The sequence below is a fragment of the Misgurnus anguillicaudatus genome, chromosome 13 (assembly GCF_027580225.2).
Source record: "Misgurnus anguillicaudatus chromosome 13, ASM2758022v2, whole genome shotgun sequence".
Classification (NCBI taxonomy): domain Eukaryota; kingdom Metazoa; phylum Chordata; class Actinopteri; order Cypriniformes; family Cobitidae; genus Misgurnus; species Misgurnus anguillicaudatus.
The window spans coordinates 13,067,160-13,083,440 of record NC_073349.2 but is presented as its reverse complement, the minus strand read 5'-3'; the positions used below and the strand labels follow the sequence as shown (position 1 = coordinate 13,083,440).

General features: G+C 39.5%; 1 protein-coding gene across 10 annotated transcripts in view; it reads right to left on the bottom strand.

Moving 5' to 3' along the window:
• The window catches only part of myt1b (myelin transcription factor 1b), a 117,914-nt gene that overhangs the window by 10,829 nt on the left and 90,804 nt on the right, over positions 1-16,281 (bottom strand). For all 10 annotated transcript variants that reach the window (XM_073875045.1, XM_073875044.1, XM_073875048.1 and 7 more), the window contains 9 exons: positions 15,039-15,093; positions 11,993-12,023; positions 9,759-10,036; positions 8,463-9,317; positions 6,647-6,781; positions 4,963-5,053; positions 4,509-4,628; positions 2,929-3,143; positions 2,364-2,554 (listed from right to left, as the gene is read on the bottom strand). In XM_073875045.1, the coding sequence (XP_073731146.1) occupies positions 2,364-2,554; positions 2,929-3,143; positions 4,509-4,628; positions 4,963-5,053; positions 6,647-6,781; positions 8,463-9,317; positions 9,759-10,036; positions 11,993-12,023; positions 15,039-15,093 (1,971 nt within the window). The remainder of the gene's footprint in view (positions 1-2,363; positions 2,555-2,928; positions 3,144-4,508; positions 4,629-4,962; positions 5,054-6,646; positions 6,782-8,462; positions 9,318-9,758; positions 10,037-11,992; positions 12,024-15,038; positions 15,094-16,281) is intronic.

Genomic DNA, 16,281 nt, shown 5'->3' with positions numbered 1-16,281 from the left:
TCATTTTTGACATGGTTTTGTACCGTGTATGTGCACATGGAGTTGGAGATGTGCACAAACATCAGGCACTGATCCCAGATCAGTCCCAGAATGATTAGAATTGAGCCACTGGGCCTTTCTGCCCATTAATCTTCCCCTTTTATCCCCGTCTGCTAAAAATATGTCAGGGAATCGAAAATGATGAAGTAGTCACTCCCCAAGCCAAGGAAAAAGCTTAAAAAAAATCACAATATGGAGGAAAGACCTTCTTCAATTACAGTCTAGATCCCAAAGTTCTCCAACAGCAGAAGGTAGATGATGAGGACTTGATAGATGGTGTTATTAAAAAGGTCTACTTAAAAATGGACAAGGAGAAAAAAGAAATAAAGGAGAAAATAGACAAGAGAGATGCTCTCATTAGCATCAGTCATGAAAATACTGAATAAAAGAATATAAAGTGCATGGTTCTGCCAATCCAGCGGGCTCACTATCAACCTAATGCAATAACAACATGAAGAGGAGATAGGGATGAAACGAATGGAGGTGCAGATGAAAGAGAGTGAAGATGACGAAATAGGATCTCAACAGCGAGCAGTCCCGGTAAACACATTTATTAGACTGTCTGATACAAACATAGCTGAAGATCAGTCAAGCATAGAAACAAACTTTCAATTAACTGATGCCATTTGTATAAATGCTAGACATTGGTGGTTTAGATGCACTGCAGCTTGTTAATTCACAAGCTGCTCATAATTAAAGATAGTGGATATTACAAGACTGAGCACTCCTATTACTACGAATAGGGGACAATGTAACGCTCAATATGTCAAGTCCGCCTTCCAGTTTAAAAAAAAACTATTATCAATTCGTCGGATATATGTTGTTTAAATTGTGATTTTGGAGATATCTGTCTTTCCCTATTCAAATAAGATAGGATTTTAGTCTTGCATGACTGAAATAACTGGCCGTAGGCATTGCAAACATGGCCGCCCAGTGGCGCGACTTGCCTAAAGGGACTTTGCCTTAAATGTAAAGTCTTCTTTATTATTACTAAATATAATGTAACAAAATATAATTGCGCTACAAATACATAAAACAAAAATCCACACAAATTTCCCACACTCTGGGAATAGTTTTGATCAAAGACTCATCAAAGGCTGTTGATCAAAGAAATTAATCTGCGAGATGTTATTTATTTCATGGCAGTGCTCTTAAATGAACCAAACACTTAAACTGAATCACTAAAATTAATCTGACTTTCTAATGTTACTTGGAAAACTACTTTCAGCTTGTTATTTCTCAACACGTATTAATATACATCGGTTCTGGTTTATGTTTGGGTGATTCTCACGAAAACTTGGTTTTAAAAATGTCAAGCATGAAAATGTAAAAATTGCTTAAATTTACTTTTTGTCCCACCAGACATTGAAAAACAAAGTCTGGAGTAAATGGGAACATTAATTTAAAAACTTTTACTTATCATTTAACACTTTTTGTAACATAATTTAAAAAATGAGTCCTAAAAAATCTCATTACCGCAACAGTCAGAAAACATCAACACTGACATATTTTCAAAATGACATGACAAACCTGAAAGAACATAATTTGGAGATTCTGCACATGCATTTAAAATCAAAGTATTATGCTTCTATTAATTAAATTAACATTTAATAAGCATCAGTTGCGGTAATGATAATCAAAATGTTGTGTAAGCATTCTGACAAGACAATATTTCAAATTAACTGTAAAAAAAATTGTCTTGGCTGGTAGCCATCTTGAAGTAACTGGTCCATGTGCTTGGTCACTCAAAATCAAACTTTATTAAAATTCTGTATGTGTGCTTAAACTGTTCTCAAAAAGTGTTGCTGAGGATGAGAACATCAGGCATGGACACATCATTTTCCTAATTTTTCTTCATTATTATTATACATGAATATTCAGTAAATATTTTTTCTGTCATCTAAAGTAGTCTAGCAAAACATCCATTTATTTTTTTTCTTAATATTTTTGTGTTAATTTGATTAAATTACAACATAACGCATGTTCAAACACAGCCGGACGCATTGCGGTAATGAGAATTTCAGCAGAAAATGAGATAAAATTTCCAATTATAAATTCTTATGTTGAAATCACACATTGTGCAAGGTAGAACACAGTATTGTGTTAATTCTGATGCTTTTTAATGTTACTATATTACACATTTTAAAGCTAAAATCATTAGTGCCGTGGTGTTTCAATGGTTTCGTGAGAATCACCCGTTTACTGTCCTGCTGTTTTAATGCTTTACCTAAATTCACTGACTGTACTATGGATACCGCATACAAAAATGGTCTTTTAGGAGTCAGGTGTTGTGGAAACATAATAAGATAGAGCCGTTTGCCTACCTTATCTTGGTGTTTGATGCTGAGGTTTTCCGGTCTCTCCCAGCAGCGTGTGGACAGGTTGAGAATGGCAGTGGCGGCCATGTGGGCGGCTTCGGCATCGTGGGAATAATCGTAACCGCTGGAGGAGCTCTTGCCGTAACCAGCGTGGATGCTGGGACTTGGAGGGGATGCTCTGGGGAACAGAGGTTTGGCTGGGGGCAAAATAAAACATCACATTAGTAACCAACAGTATAGATGCAAGTTTACATTAGTTTCAAATAATTATTGAATGTAACAGTGAGAGGTGCCGAGAATCAATATGAAGAAACTGTGTGACCACACGGCACTCGCACCACCCACCAGGCGACTTTTCTGACACTGACTTTATTTTCAATCTTCGGCTTATTGTCAATTCCTCCATTCAAGCTCGCTCTACCGAACTCAATTACCGCTAACCTGTCGCTACGGCAATAAAGCATCTTGAACCAGGGCGTACTGTTCACACAACAGAGCATTTACACACATCTCTGCACCGCAAAGGGTGCAATATACATAATGTTCGCAAACCGTGACTAATCCCGCTCACATTTGAAGGCTTTGGGTGAAGTTTCGCTGGTGTGCATCTTTGGGGCGAGCATGCGCTTGCCGAACACCTGCACGTCGAAGCTTGCATAATCGAAGGACACCTTGGAGTACTTCTCCAGCTCCTTGGCCAGATTAGCGCGTGGCGTGGCGGGGACGAGGCTGGGCCTGTAGCTGCTGTGCGGAGGAATCTCTAACTGCTTCACGAAACACATGGGCCTGAATGAGAGAGAGAGAGAGAGAGAGAGAGAGAGAGAGAGAGAGAGAGAGAGAGAGAGAGAGAGAGAGAGAGAGAGAGAGATCCGTCATTTCTGCCACAAAAGAATCAATATCCCTGGAGTGAGGAAAAAAGGTATAAAAGCAAGTGTAAGTGAGCATAAAAGATCTGGAATGAAAGAGCGAGCTGGAATTAAAGTGCAAAAGAGGAGCAGAATTAAAAGACTGACAATGAGCCAGATATACTGAGCAAAAAGAAAAGGAAAGGAAGAGTCCCATAGATAAATAGTCTGTAAAAGAGTAAATTCAAGTTAGTGAGTGGGAGAGAAAGAGAGAGAGGTTTTAAAGCTGGGTGACTGAAGGAAAAGAAGGGCAGGATTAAATGGTGTCTTATCAGCACTGAGCACATTAGCATATCGTATAGCATGGAATTGAAGCCTTAAAGGGATAGTTCACCCAAAAACGAAAATTCTGGCAACCCTCGCGAGTTTCTTTTCCGGCGGAGCACAAAAGGAAATGTTAGGCACAGAAGAAAATCATCAGGGCTTGAAACAATGACTGAATGCACGATTTTAGGTGTACTGTTCCTTTAAAACTCATTTTCCTAGAAAGCCGTTAAAAGCAGAACAAAACTCTGTGAATGCATGTGGGTGTCATTGTGGACCGCGACACCGTGTTCTGTATTTAACATCATTACCGGATTTCACTCGTAAACCAGGCACGGTTTAAAGGATACAAGCGCACACACGCAGACACCTACACCAGTTACCGTGGCATGTAAAGTATATTAGCCTCTGTTTCCCGTCTCTTCATTAGTCAGCGTGTCCCATTAGCACGGGTGGCATGTGAAGCCGTCAGAAGTCTCTCTGGTGACTTCTCATTGTTGGCGTCCTCCCTTAATGGGCTTTCTCAGTACACTGATGCTCATTTAAATCCGAATAACACTAATAAGAGAGGACTGCTTATTATTTTCATAATCCACATTGCTTTGTCTGACCGCAGACATGCTTCCTGAAGGAAAGTAATTATTTTTCCAATACTCTTCGCCCTGTAAGGCTCATAATTAGCTTATCAGTGATATAATTAGACTAGCGGGTTCAAGGCCCGAGCCTAGCGTGCAATGACAGGCTGCGGTCCATTAGAAGGGCAAAGGAAAGGGAGGACGCCCGACCAATCGTGCTGCGGCAAGCGGGTTCGGTCTCTCTGTGATTGACAGATGTACTAACCAACCGCAGCAGGCGTGTTTGATAGACACGTGTGGCAGTGAAGGACAGACAGAGACTGAACGAAGGGTAGGTTTGATGATGTTGGGGAAAATGGGAATAAGCTATGATGTTTTTAGTTTTTGGGTTGTTTGGCAGGGCTCACCTGAGAACGCGGTCAGAGTTGGGACTGCCTTTCATGTGCTCGCCCATGGGCTGGGGCAGGTGCTGCTTGTCGTGGCCTTTGGAGAGCTTTTCGGCGGCAGCGATGGGACACCCTGACAAACTGATAATGGAGAAGTTAAAAACAGCACACGTGTAAGTCTATGTATTGCTATATAAGAAAAAGAAAAGATGGAAAAGCTGAACAATTTTAAGTAATATGTCAAATAAAAAAACTTAAAAAGTCAATAGGAGGTCACCACCATGATTTCATTACATGAAAACCCAGCTAAAGTCATATTTACATTAAGTAAAAATAAACCTTGATTTTTTATGTTGACTGAGCAAGGTCATGGCAAAGACTGAAATCCATGTAAAAATCAAAAATTTGATGCTCCTAATCTCATTATTAGACAAAACAGGGTCACATATACAGTAACAAGCGTGTGCCTTCGTACCTGCGATGTGTGTTGCGGTTGCTGTTGACATGTCCCTGACCAGTGCAGCCTGGCGTTGGGCACTTCAAGACATTTTCGTGCATGGCCAAGACTAAGAACAACCAATCACAGCGCAGAGAAGAAAATGAGTCAGCCAATGAAAAGCCTCAATGTCTAAATGTGTATTAAATAATTCAGACAGCAATGTTTCTTTGGTAACAATTGGTAAGTTTAGGAAAGGTCACACTACTAAAGCATACCAAGTCGCGTTATCATAATCAAAAGATGCAACCTAAAAAATGCTGTGTTCCAGACTCAGATTTAAGGTAGGAAAAAAGGTGTGGATTAAGTAACATTTAAATGTTAAAGGATTAGTCAATTTTCTTAAAAAAATCCAGATAATTTACTCACCACCATGTCATCCAAAATGTTGATGTCTTTCTTTGTTCAGTTGAGAAGAAATTATGTTTTTTGAGGAAAACATTCTAGGATTTTTCTAATTTTAATGGACTTTAATGGACCCCAACACTAAACAGTTTTAATGCAGTTTAAAATTGCAGTTTCAGCGGAGTTTCAAAGGACTCTAAACGATCCCATACCAGGCATAAGGGTCTTATCTAGCGAAACAATTGTAATTTTTGACAAGAAAAACAAAAATGATGCACTTTTAAACCACAACTTCTCATCTATCTCTGCTTTTGTGATGCCCCAACGCGACCTCACGTAATTGCATAATGACGTGGAAAGGTCATGTGTTACAAAACGCACATTTGCGGACTATTTTAAAAAATTAACTGACACAAAGACATTAATTAGTAACATTCGACAATACAACAACGTCGGAACGGTCCTCTTTCTCCACATTTGTAAACACTGGGGCGGAGTTTCGCATTCGTCATCCGTGACCTCTTGACGTTATGACGTATTGCGTGAGGTCACGGTGCCGCGTCACCGGACCGGAGAAAGACTAGAAGTTGTGGTTTAAAAGTGCATTTTTTTTATTTTTCTTGTCAAAAATAACAATTGTTTCGCTAGATAAGACCCTTATGCCTCGTTTGAGATCGTTTAGAGTCCTCTGAAACGGCAATTTTAAACTGCATTAAAACTGTTTAGTGTTGGGGTCCATTAAAGTCCATTAAAATTAGAAAAATCCTGGAATGTTTTCCTCAAAAAACATAATTTCTTCTCGACTGAACAAAGAAAGACATCAACATTTTAGATGACACGGTGGTGAGTAAATTACCTAGATGTTTTTTTAAGAAAATGGACTAATCCTTTAAGTAACATTAATGTTACTTATTAATTACTTACATCAAAAACATTTAATATATTTAGCAACATGGTGGGGAAATAATAATATCCTATCCTATATCCGAGTTGTATGGAACGTTGCATTCCTGGGTTAAAGGCGGGTTGCATCCCTGAAAACCAATGTTGACATTTGAAATTACCTAAACAAACACGCCCCACCCCAATAGAATCTGGACCTTCTTTTGATAGACCCACCCCACACATACGCAACCCAGGTAACAATGTTGTTAGTAGACACCCCTTACTGCCGACTGGCTAAAAGTGTCGGCCCAACTTCCTTTTCCAAAGTGTTTTTCAAAAATCATGCACCCCGCCTTTAAATATGGCCATGTTCTAGGTTAATTTAAGCTAAGCTTTGAGTTCAACCCAAAAAGAGAGTTTGATGTTCACTCACTCTCTGGTGGGATCCGATCTTTGTGTGGGCAGCCCGACAGACTGCGGTGATGTGGATAAAGTCCAGTCACGTGACCCGTTCCATCACACCCAGGGGTTGGGCATTTGATCTCGCGCTTCTCTGATCTAGAACTCTCTGTGGGTAGAAGAACACCTGTCAGTCAGACCTTAAAACAACATTATAATCATATGTGACCCTGGACATCAAAACCAGTCATAAGTCGCACGGGTATATTTGTAACGATAGCCAACACTACATTGTATGGGACAAAATTATTATTATTTTTTTAAATGCCACAATCATTAGGAAATTAATTATTAAGTAAAGCTATTTTGTAACTTTCCTACCATAAATATATCAACAATGTATTTATCATTAGTAATATGTCTTGATAAGGACTTCATTTGGACAACTTTAAAGGCGATTTTCTTTCTTTTGAGAATATTTTGCACCCTCAGATTTTCAAATATTTGCATCTCAGCCAAATATTCTCCTATCTTAACAAATTATGTTTGAATCTCGATTTCGAAAATTGACCCTTATGAATGTTTTTCTAGTCCAGAAGAAATATGCAATATGCAAAAGATAGCATTACTACACTAGCAAAACACCAAACACAAACAAGAGTTTCATTCTCCAAAGAATGAAAAGTTGCTTAAATTGTTCCCGGACCCACAAGAGTGCACGTTTACGATGATAATCATGGTCATTATGTGCACAGGGGCAGGTGGAGGTTTCATACAGGATTATTATACTCAGCGAGTGTTATTAGGGTGCAGCAGGGTTTATTGGACTATCCACTGAAAAATGGAGCTCATTACACGGACCTCACCATTGGCGAAGCGCGTCTCCGCATTACACGAGAAAAAGAATGCGTGGTGTCCAACGAGGGTAGACAAAGAGAAACTGTAAATATGAAAAAGAGACGAGAGAGAGAGAGAGCTAGAGAGAAAAAGAGCTTGCATGTGCGCTCCAGTGGCTCCTTAATTAAATGTTGAAATGTTAACAAGACATGCACCTCCTAATTAAAAGCGGTCGAGGCTCGAGGAGGGCAGTTATGGAGGGGGTGTGGAGCCCTACCGAGCACTCGGCTGATTCAGGCGGCTCACGGACCGGGCACGGTGCCAACTGGGAGCAGAACAACACCACAAACAAAACCAATAAACAAATAAACACGTGCCAAACCAATCTCATTACACACGCGCTCTCTCTCTCTCTCCTTCATCTCACTCGCTCGCTCGCTCTCTTTCTAAGTGCTTCAGTAATTATAGACTATGGCTCGGGTTTATCTATGGAAACCAATTCATTTGACCCATTTATACTCTCTAGATTTCCTTCCCCCATTATTAATCTCGCGGTTCTTTGCTGAGCGAGAGCTTGCCATTTAATCTTCAGTCTGATTAATCATTACGTGGGTGTTTATTTATGACAATTTGTTGATTTTTGAGGACTCGGGGTAGGGTGTGTTGGAAAATGCATATGCTAATTTTTTAATTCTTCACTTTTTTGTTCTGAGTATTTGTGCGTGAAGCTCCGCCCCTCTCTGTAATACTTTATTCAAAAAACTTTTTTTATCCATTATCTTATGTAAAATCTATTTACATAAATATGATTTGAATATGTGAATATGAATATGTGAAGACAAGACATTGAGTTCCTGTGGCTCAGTTGGTGGAGCACCGCATTAGCAGCCAAAATGTTAGCATTTCGATCCCAGAAAATGTTGTGTTTGTTATGCAATTTAAACTCCAAATGCATAAATGTATGTGTAAGTTGTTGTCTAGACGTTGGATAGCCAAAACAATAATAATCAGACCTTTTCCAAAGCAGTTCTTGCGGAGATGCTCCATGTGTTTGCTGGGCCGGTCATCCAGAGCAAAGAAACGATGGTGTTCGGGAATGCGACTGAGCTCGCGGTGAGCTTTGACCTGCTGGGCCTTCAAAGCAATGGCCTGCTCCAGCAAGCCCAGATTCCCCCGCATTATATCGAACATCTCCGACTCGTCTGCCACCGTTGAACGCTGAGACAAGCTGTCGTCGTCTTCATCGTTCCCATCCATATCCGCATCCCTGTCCGACTCTCCGGACTGCACTTCATACACTGTGTAGTTTTCTGGCATTGTAAGTTTGTGGGAAACATCTTCCCTTAAACGGGATCCCTGAGGCGCAGTGATAACCGAGGGGGCGGAGTCTCTTTCTCCTCCCTCTTCTGACTTAACATCAACATATTCCCTCTTGTGTACCTCTTCTTTGTGCAACTCAGAGCCCAGTCCTTCATCCACATCATCATCATCCTCATCATCTTCTCTCTGTGCGTCCATGTCTTCATTAAAATACTGGTGGTCTGACTCTTTCTGACTCTGGTCTTCAATGTGCATCTCTTCTTCATCTTCAGTCTCATCCGTACTCTCCATCATTTCATTTTTCTCGGATGCCAGAACTCCTAGTTGGTTTTCTGTCTCCTGTTTGCCATTTCTTGTTTTCTCTTCTTCCTCTTCTGACACCTTAAAAGGGATGCACTCTTCTGGTTCTAAGGTGCTGGGTTGTTGTTGCTGGGGGGACATGGCGCGGTTGTTGAGGTGTGCCATTGAGTTGGCCACTATGTGCTGATAGTTGGAGAGATCTGTGGGTTTGGGCTTCTCTGTGCTGGATGATTCAATGATGATACACTCTATGTGAGACAGAAGAAAAGATGGAGAATGAGAGGACTTTTATGGCTTGTCAATAGGCACTACTTCCTGAACTTCAGCCAGCTCCTTGTTTCCTGTCAGCCATTATTGGACAAACTGATTAATCCAGGTGTGCCTGACCTCAGTAGTCACAACAACAATAATCAGACACACCTGGATTAATCAGTTTGTCCAATAATGGCAGACAGGAAACAAGGAGCTGGCTGAAGTTCAGGAAGTAGTGCAGCTGGGCATAAAAGCCTATTTTTTAACTGCACAACAAAATATACAATGTGTAAAATGTATAGACTTTAAAAGTGTATGACTCTCACAATGACCTTTATGAACACCAGAATACAGCTACTGTAGTTAATGACAACTATTTCATTTTAAACAGCATAACTTTTACTTCAAAGTGGACCTACAACTTTCTTTTCACCCACCTTCATCACCCTCCTCTTCCTCTGCATTGGTGCTCTCTGAGTTCCTATTTATTTGCTCCTCCTCCTCACACTCTTCATCACCATTCCTCTGCTGTGGTCCTTCTGTATCTGCCTCTTCTTCCTCCCTCACTTCTGTCTCGTCTCCACTACCGTCACTCTCTGCGTTAAAGCCTTCATCCATCGCCAGCTTCAGTGGGTGGGACTTCCTCTTGGAGGCGGGCTGCTCAGACTCCGCCTCCTGTAGCCGCCTTTTTCTGGCCAACGGGCAGCTTAGAGCACTTTAGAACCAGGAAATAAAAAAGTGAGAAATTAATAATTTTACAAGACTCAATAATTGATTTAATTTACTGCATGGCCCAACACAGCATTAAAAAAAAAATCAAATACTGACATTTATTACTATATACTGTAATATTGCAGATTGACAGGAAGTAAATAAGCCAAAATTCTATATAGTTTGATTCTACAGAGCCTTTGATGTCAACTACAAAAGATTTCGAAAGTGCCCTGCTGTCCGATACCCTGTCTCAATAGACCACCAGTCGAGAGCCTGTGATTATGGTTCATTCAATTCCTATACTGACTGTGAATATGAATGAATACAGAAAAATGACTTATACATGCAAACCAAGCAATGTGCCCATGCTAAACAGTCAATGAAAACTCAAAATGAAACAATGTTGGACCTGTAGGGGGCACTAAGCTGGCTAAAAACCAATATCCAGTTGACTAGAACACTCAATTATACAACAATACAATAAAACTAGAGAGCGAGAGAGGGAGAGAGACTATGAAGGGTGGCATTCAATAAAGCCTTAACCTAGAAAGCTTTGCTATCGGCCGAACAAATCTATAAACATGGACCATCTCAAATGGCTTCCTGAATATAAACAGGTGTAAATAAACATAACTATAATATATTTCCAATAATCAATGCCTTGCTTAAAGGCGTATGCATTAAAGAGAGAGTGAAAGACTACTAGAAAAGGAGACTAGGAAGATCTACTGTGAGTGTTTGGGATCAGTAAATGTTTTACTATATGTGACACAGAGGAAGGTGAGCTATAGGGGCTACAGAGAACCGGATGGGTATATCATCTGCCATACCTTCTGTGTCGGGCATATTTGCCACTGATATGGCCCGAGCCATTGCATCCTGGCGTGGGGCAGCTGAGTTAGAGATATAGAGGAGCTCAAATTAGAAACGCTACTTTTATTGGTTGTTCTGTGCTAAATAGTTCATCAAGAGTAAACACGGCCACACATCCATGCCCGTCAAGCAAACAAACAAACATAGATTTTTACATTTACTGAAATAATTGTTTTGTCAATAGGAGCTGTGATCGATCAGCTTTGCATTTCCTCACCCTGCGGTCGGGTCTTTCTTTTATCTCATGCAATCGCCTCGTTTCCCAGTAATCCCAACGATTTTGTCAATTTGTTTTATCGGCATTCTTGTTTAATAAGCAACAAAAGCAGTCGGGACCTTTCTTCCTTTCATTCATTCTCACAGGTGAACCTGATCTGAGTTTGCAAATAACTTGTTTGTATATTAAATGATTCGGGTAATTTGTTTATGCTTCACCAAATATAAATAAATAAATAGTTTCTGAAGCAACCTAAATTATATCAATATGAAAATGATATGCAATGATTTTACGTCTACATTTACATTAGCAACTCCTTTAACCAATCAACTTACACTAGGGAGGAAAATAATAAAGCCATTCATCTTAGGGAGGCAATCTTGTGCAGTATGAAAGAATCTTTTATTGCCACGATCTGTTTAAAATCTGTGATACACGAAAGTGGTCGTGAGCAGCTTCTGTGACCCTCATGGCCAGCGAGTGTGTTTGATACAGTTCAATTTCACTCTTGTGCACTTGACCGTGAATGTTGAGAATAACTTCACAAGCCGAGATGTTCAAGAAGGCTTTCATATCTCATCAGACACTTGCTATCCAAAACAAATGCTTGACTAGACAAACAAAAATGACCAAGCGTAAATAACCTGCAGACCTCTCTCATTCGTTTGATTTCTGTTGCCGTCAATCATTTTGGTGAGGGTAAGTATTGTTAAAGATGAGTTTGTCTGTTACACGTCGATTACAATGGTTCTTGTTTGTAAAGTGGCATGCCATGAGATCCAAATAATATTAAAACATGAATTTGCAAACGTAAAGAAAAAAATCTCCTGCCATGAATTGAATTTCACAGATTTAACCCTTTCTTACCTCAGATCCTGTCCTGCGATCTCCGAGGGAACTGCAGAGAGAGAAAGGCACAAAGGAACAGAACAATAAGCAGAAAAATCTCAAGCCACCAATAATTGCAAAGTACCACAATCAGTAAATCACAAATACATACAGACCCCAAGAGACCATGTGCAGTATAGCATTCATGACTGCATTAGCAGAAGACCAAACGCGCACACATTTATATGCATACACACCACACACAAAGTACAGAATACCACAGTCAGCCAAAACATCAAGACTTGACGATAGAAAAAAATGTGCAGCTATATGCACACTTCAGCATAAAAACATGATTAATTGACCCTGTTGTTTAGTGGTTTAGAGCAAAATTGTCGACATAGGTTTAATAATAAAAAAAAAGGAATACAAAACACCAAAGAAAAGGTATGGGTGGGTTTAAATGAAAATTGCGGGTTCAGTGAAATCGGCATCTGTGTACACAAATAATTGTGTTTGCTTTGCTGTAAAGCATTTGAAAGTCTTTGGGGCAACACATTGCACTGGAATAAATGCTAAAATACACAGTGATTCGCAAGTACACTGTTAAAAAAAGATTTGTTGGTTCAACTTAAAATTTTATGGCTGCACGAACACTTATTTTTTTTAAAGTTAATTCAACATAAAAATATTTGTTAACTCAAAAAAGTTAAACATGTTGAGTCAACTAATATTTTTAAGTTGAATTACCTAAAAAAATTAAGCCAACATGAACACTTACTTTAATTTAAATCTTTTTACAGTGACTTTTACAAATAAAGGTGCTTTTTCACAGCGATGCCATAGAAGAACCATTTTGGTTCCTCAAAGAACCATTCATTCAAAAGGTTCTTCATGGAACCATTTACCCAAAAATTGTTTTTCTAGGACATTGTGAAGCACCTATTTTTAGTCTACTTCTATTTCTAAGACTTGAACACACATTGCATCACAGCGATGCCATAGAAAAAACATTTTTGGTTCCTCAAAGAACCATTCAGTCAAAGGTTATTTATTGAACAATTTATCCAAAAATTGTTCTTTTAGGACAGGGGTGTCCAATCCTGCTCCTGGCGATCGACTGTCCTGCAAAGTTCAGCTCCAACCCAAATCAAATACATCTGAAGCAGCTAATCAAGGACTTCAAGATTACTTGAAAATTGAAGGCAGGTGTGTTTGATTAGAGTTGGACCTGAACTCTGCAGGATAGTCGATCGCCAGGAGCCGGATTGGACACCCCTGCACTAGGACAATGTGAAGCACCTATTTTTAGTCTATTTCTATTTCTAAGACTTGAACACACATTGCATCAAAGCGATGCCATAGAAGAACTATTTTTGGTTCCTCAAAGAACCATTCATTCAAAGGTTCTTCATGGAACCATTTATCCAAAATGGTTCTTCTAGGACATTGGAAAGCACCTATTTTTAGTCTAATTCTATTTCTAAGACTTGAACACACATGGCATCACAGCGATGCCATAGAAGAACTATTTTTGGTTCCTCAAAGAACCATTCATTCAAAGGTTCTTCATGAAACCATTTATCCAAAAATGTTTTTTCTAGGACATTGTGAAGCACCTATTTTTAGTCTATTTCTATTTCTAAGACTTGAACACACATGGCATCACAGTGATGCCATAGAAGAACCATTTTTGGTTCCATAAAGAACCATGCAGTCAAAGGTTATTTATGGAACAATTTATGCAAAAATTGTTCTTCTAGGACAATGTGAAGCACCAATTTTTAGTCTATTTCTAAGACTTGAACACACATTGCATCAAAGCGATGCCATAGAAGAACCATTTTTGGTTCCTCAAAGAACCATTCAGTCAAAGGTTCTTTATGGAACCATCTATCCAAAAATTGTTCTTCTAGGACATTGTAAAGCACCTATTTTTAGTCTATTTCTATTTCTAAGACTTGAACACACATGGACACAGCGATACCATAGAAGAACCATTTTTGGTTCCATAAAGAACCATTCAGTCAAAGGTTCTTTATGGAACCATTTATCCAAAAATTGTTCTTCTAGGACATTGTGAAGCACCTATTTTTAGTCTATTTCTATTTCTAAGACTTGAACACACATGGCATCACAGTGATGCCATAGAAGAACCATTTTTAAATCCTCAAAATACTTTTCAGTCAAAGGTTCTTTATGGAACCATTTATCCAAAAATGGTTCTTCTAGGACATTGTGAAGCACCTATTTTTAGTCTATTTCTAAGACTTGAACACACATGGCATCACAGCAATGCCATAAAAGAACCATTTTTGGTTCCTCAAATAACTTTTCAGTCAAAGGTTCTTTATGGAACCACTAATCCAAAAATGGTTCTTCTAGGACATTGTGAAGCACCTATTGTTAGTCTATTTCTATTTCTGAAGCACATATTTTTAGTCTATTTCTATTTCTAAGACTTGAACAGACATGGCATCACAGCGATGCCATAGAAGAACTATTTTTGGTTCGTCAAATAACTATTTAGTTATTATTTATGGAACCATTTATCCAAAAATGGTTCTTCTAGGACATTGTAAAGCATCTATTTTTTGCTATTTCTAAGACTTGAACACTAAATATTGTTGTCTGCACAAACACCAACAATACCCAACTCCCTCATGACTACGTACAGCTAATAAGCACGATAATTTTCATGATATGCACATTCAGAATACAGTTACAGAAAGCAAAATCTACCCACAGGAGTTATATAAGTAACGCCCGGCCATAAACTATATCCATATAATATTTCTTTTGCTAAGCAGAACATTTCATACATCTGAATAAACTACTAGTCCAGTCAAAACAATAAAAGACCCTCACAAAGCCTGGCTGTGTGAAAACTACACAGTGAACAGGATTTGCTTCCAAGCGGGTCTCCAGAGACCCCGGGAGCAGGATTATTTGAGAGATCTGCAATATTAGATACCCCGAGCGAACATATGAGATATGCTCAGCTGACCAGTGAAAGCAATGAGTTTCAGAGGTGGAAGTGGGAGAGACAGAAAAGAAGATGGAAAGCTGGAGTGGGTTCACTGACCTTTTCCTGCTTTGGACCGCGTGCGAGTGCGCTTGTCGTCAGTATCCAAACTCATCTGTCAGAGAGAGACACGGCATTAGATGGAAAAGAAACTGAAATACAACGCACACACAGTCATGGTCCCATGTTTAATAAAGTCACACATAATGTATAAAATTATTCACTGTTAACAAGTAACACATAGATATAGCAACTTCCACTAATATAGTGACTTTGATAGCAATACGGTGTAAATAGAGAGAAGACACACAAATAACAGCAATGGCATGAGCGATCGTTATGTACATGTACTTAAGTACATAATGTACTATGAATACATATTGTACTGTCAACTGTGTCAGATAATAGAGAAAATGGGAAATATACTATTGTACTTTATTTACAAGAGTAAAACAAGGGAAAGCCTTGAGGTTTTATAAATTTTTTGAGACATGTTAGTGAAGAATGGAGTAGTTAAAACCTTTTGGACACAACAACACACAGAACAGACCTGGAGGAAAGACCCAATTTAATGCTCATTTCACATAAGAAGGGGATTTTTCTTAAAGCCAAAGTGGCAAAAAACATGAGATTAAAAAGTAAAACATCTGTCACTGTATGCACCTTTATGTGCCCCTTTATCAGCCTATAATGCACTGCATTTGAACAATCAATCTGATTGGCCGATCCACAGAGCAAGATGTGGCATTTGCCAGAGAAGCCCATTTGCGTTCTTGGCTCGAGTGGTAATTACAATAGCAATATTAACCACAGCAATAGAAATAATACAAACACGGGCACTCCAAATCACTGTAATTCCTACCACGTGATCGCTAGACTCACTAGACGTGCCTTTTTGGCACAAAAGGAGCAGGTGTCAATCGCGATCTCACACACAGACGTGGGGAGCTCGACTGTAAAGCCGTTGGATGTTTTCCGCCGGCACAATGGCGCCATTAGCTTTGATTACTTTGCTGAGATTTAAATGGAACGGAATCCTTGAAAATCCGCGAAACTCTTTCCTTTTGACCCTGGGCGAGCGCTGCTCACCCCGCTCCCAGCTGCCGCCTTTAACGCAGCGCGAGAGCTGGCAAGAGCACACTGCACTCGCACAGAGGAGTTTCTCTTTCACGCTTTCTTTCTCTTTCTTTCTCTGGCAGTGCCACTTCCTGTTGATAGCTGACTTTTCAGCACGGGCGGATAATGAGTGTGTTGTGCTTGATTTGAGAGAGTTTGTGTACGGGGCAATGAGAAGTTGGCTGGG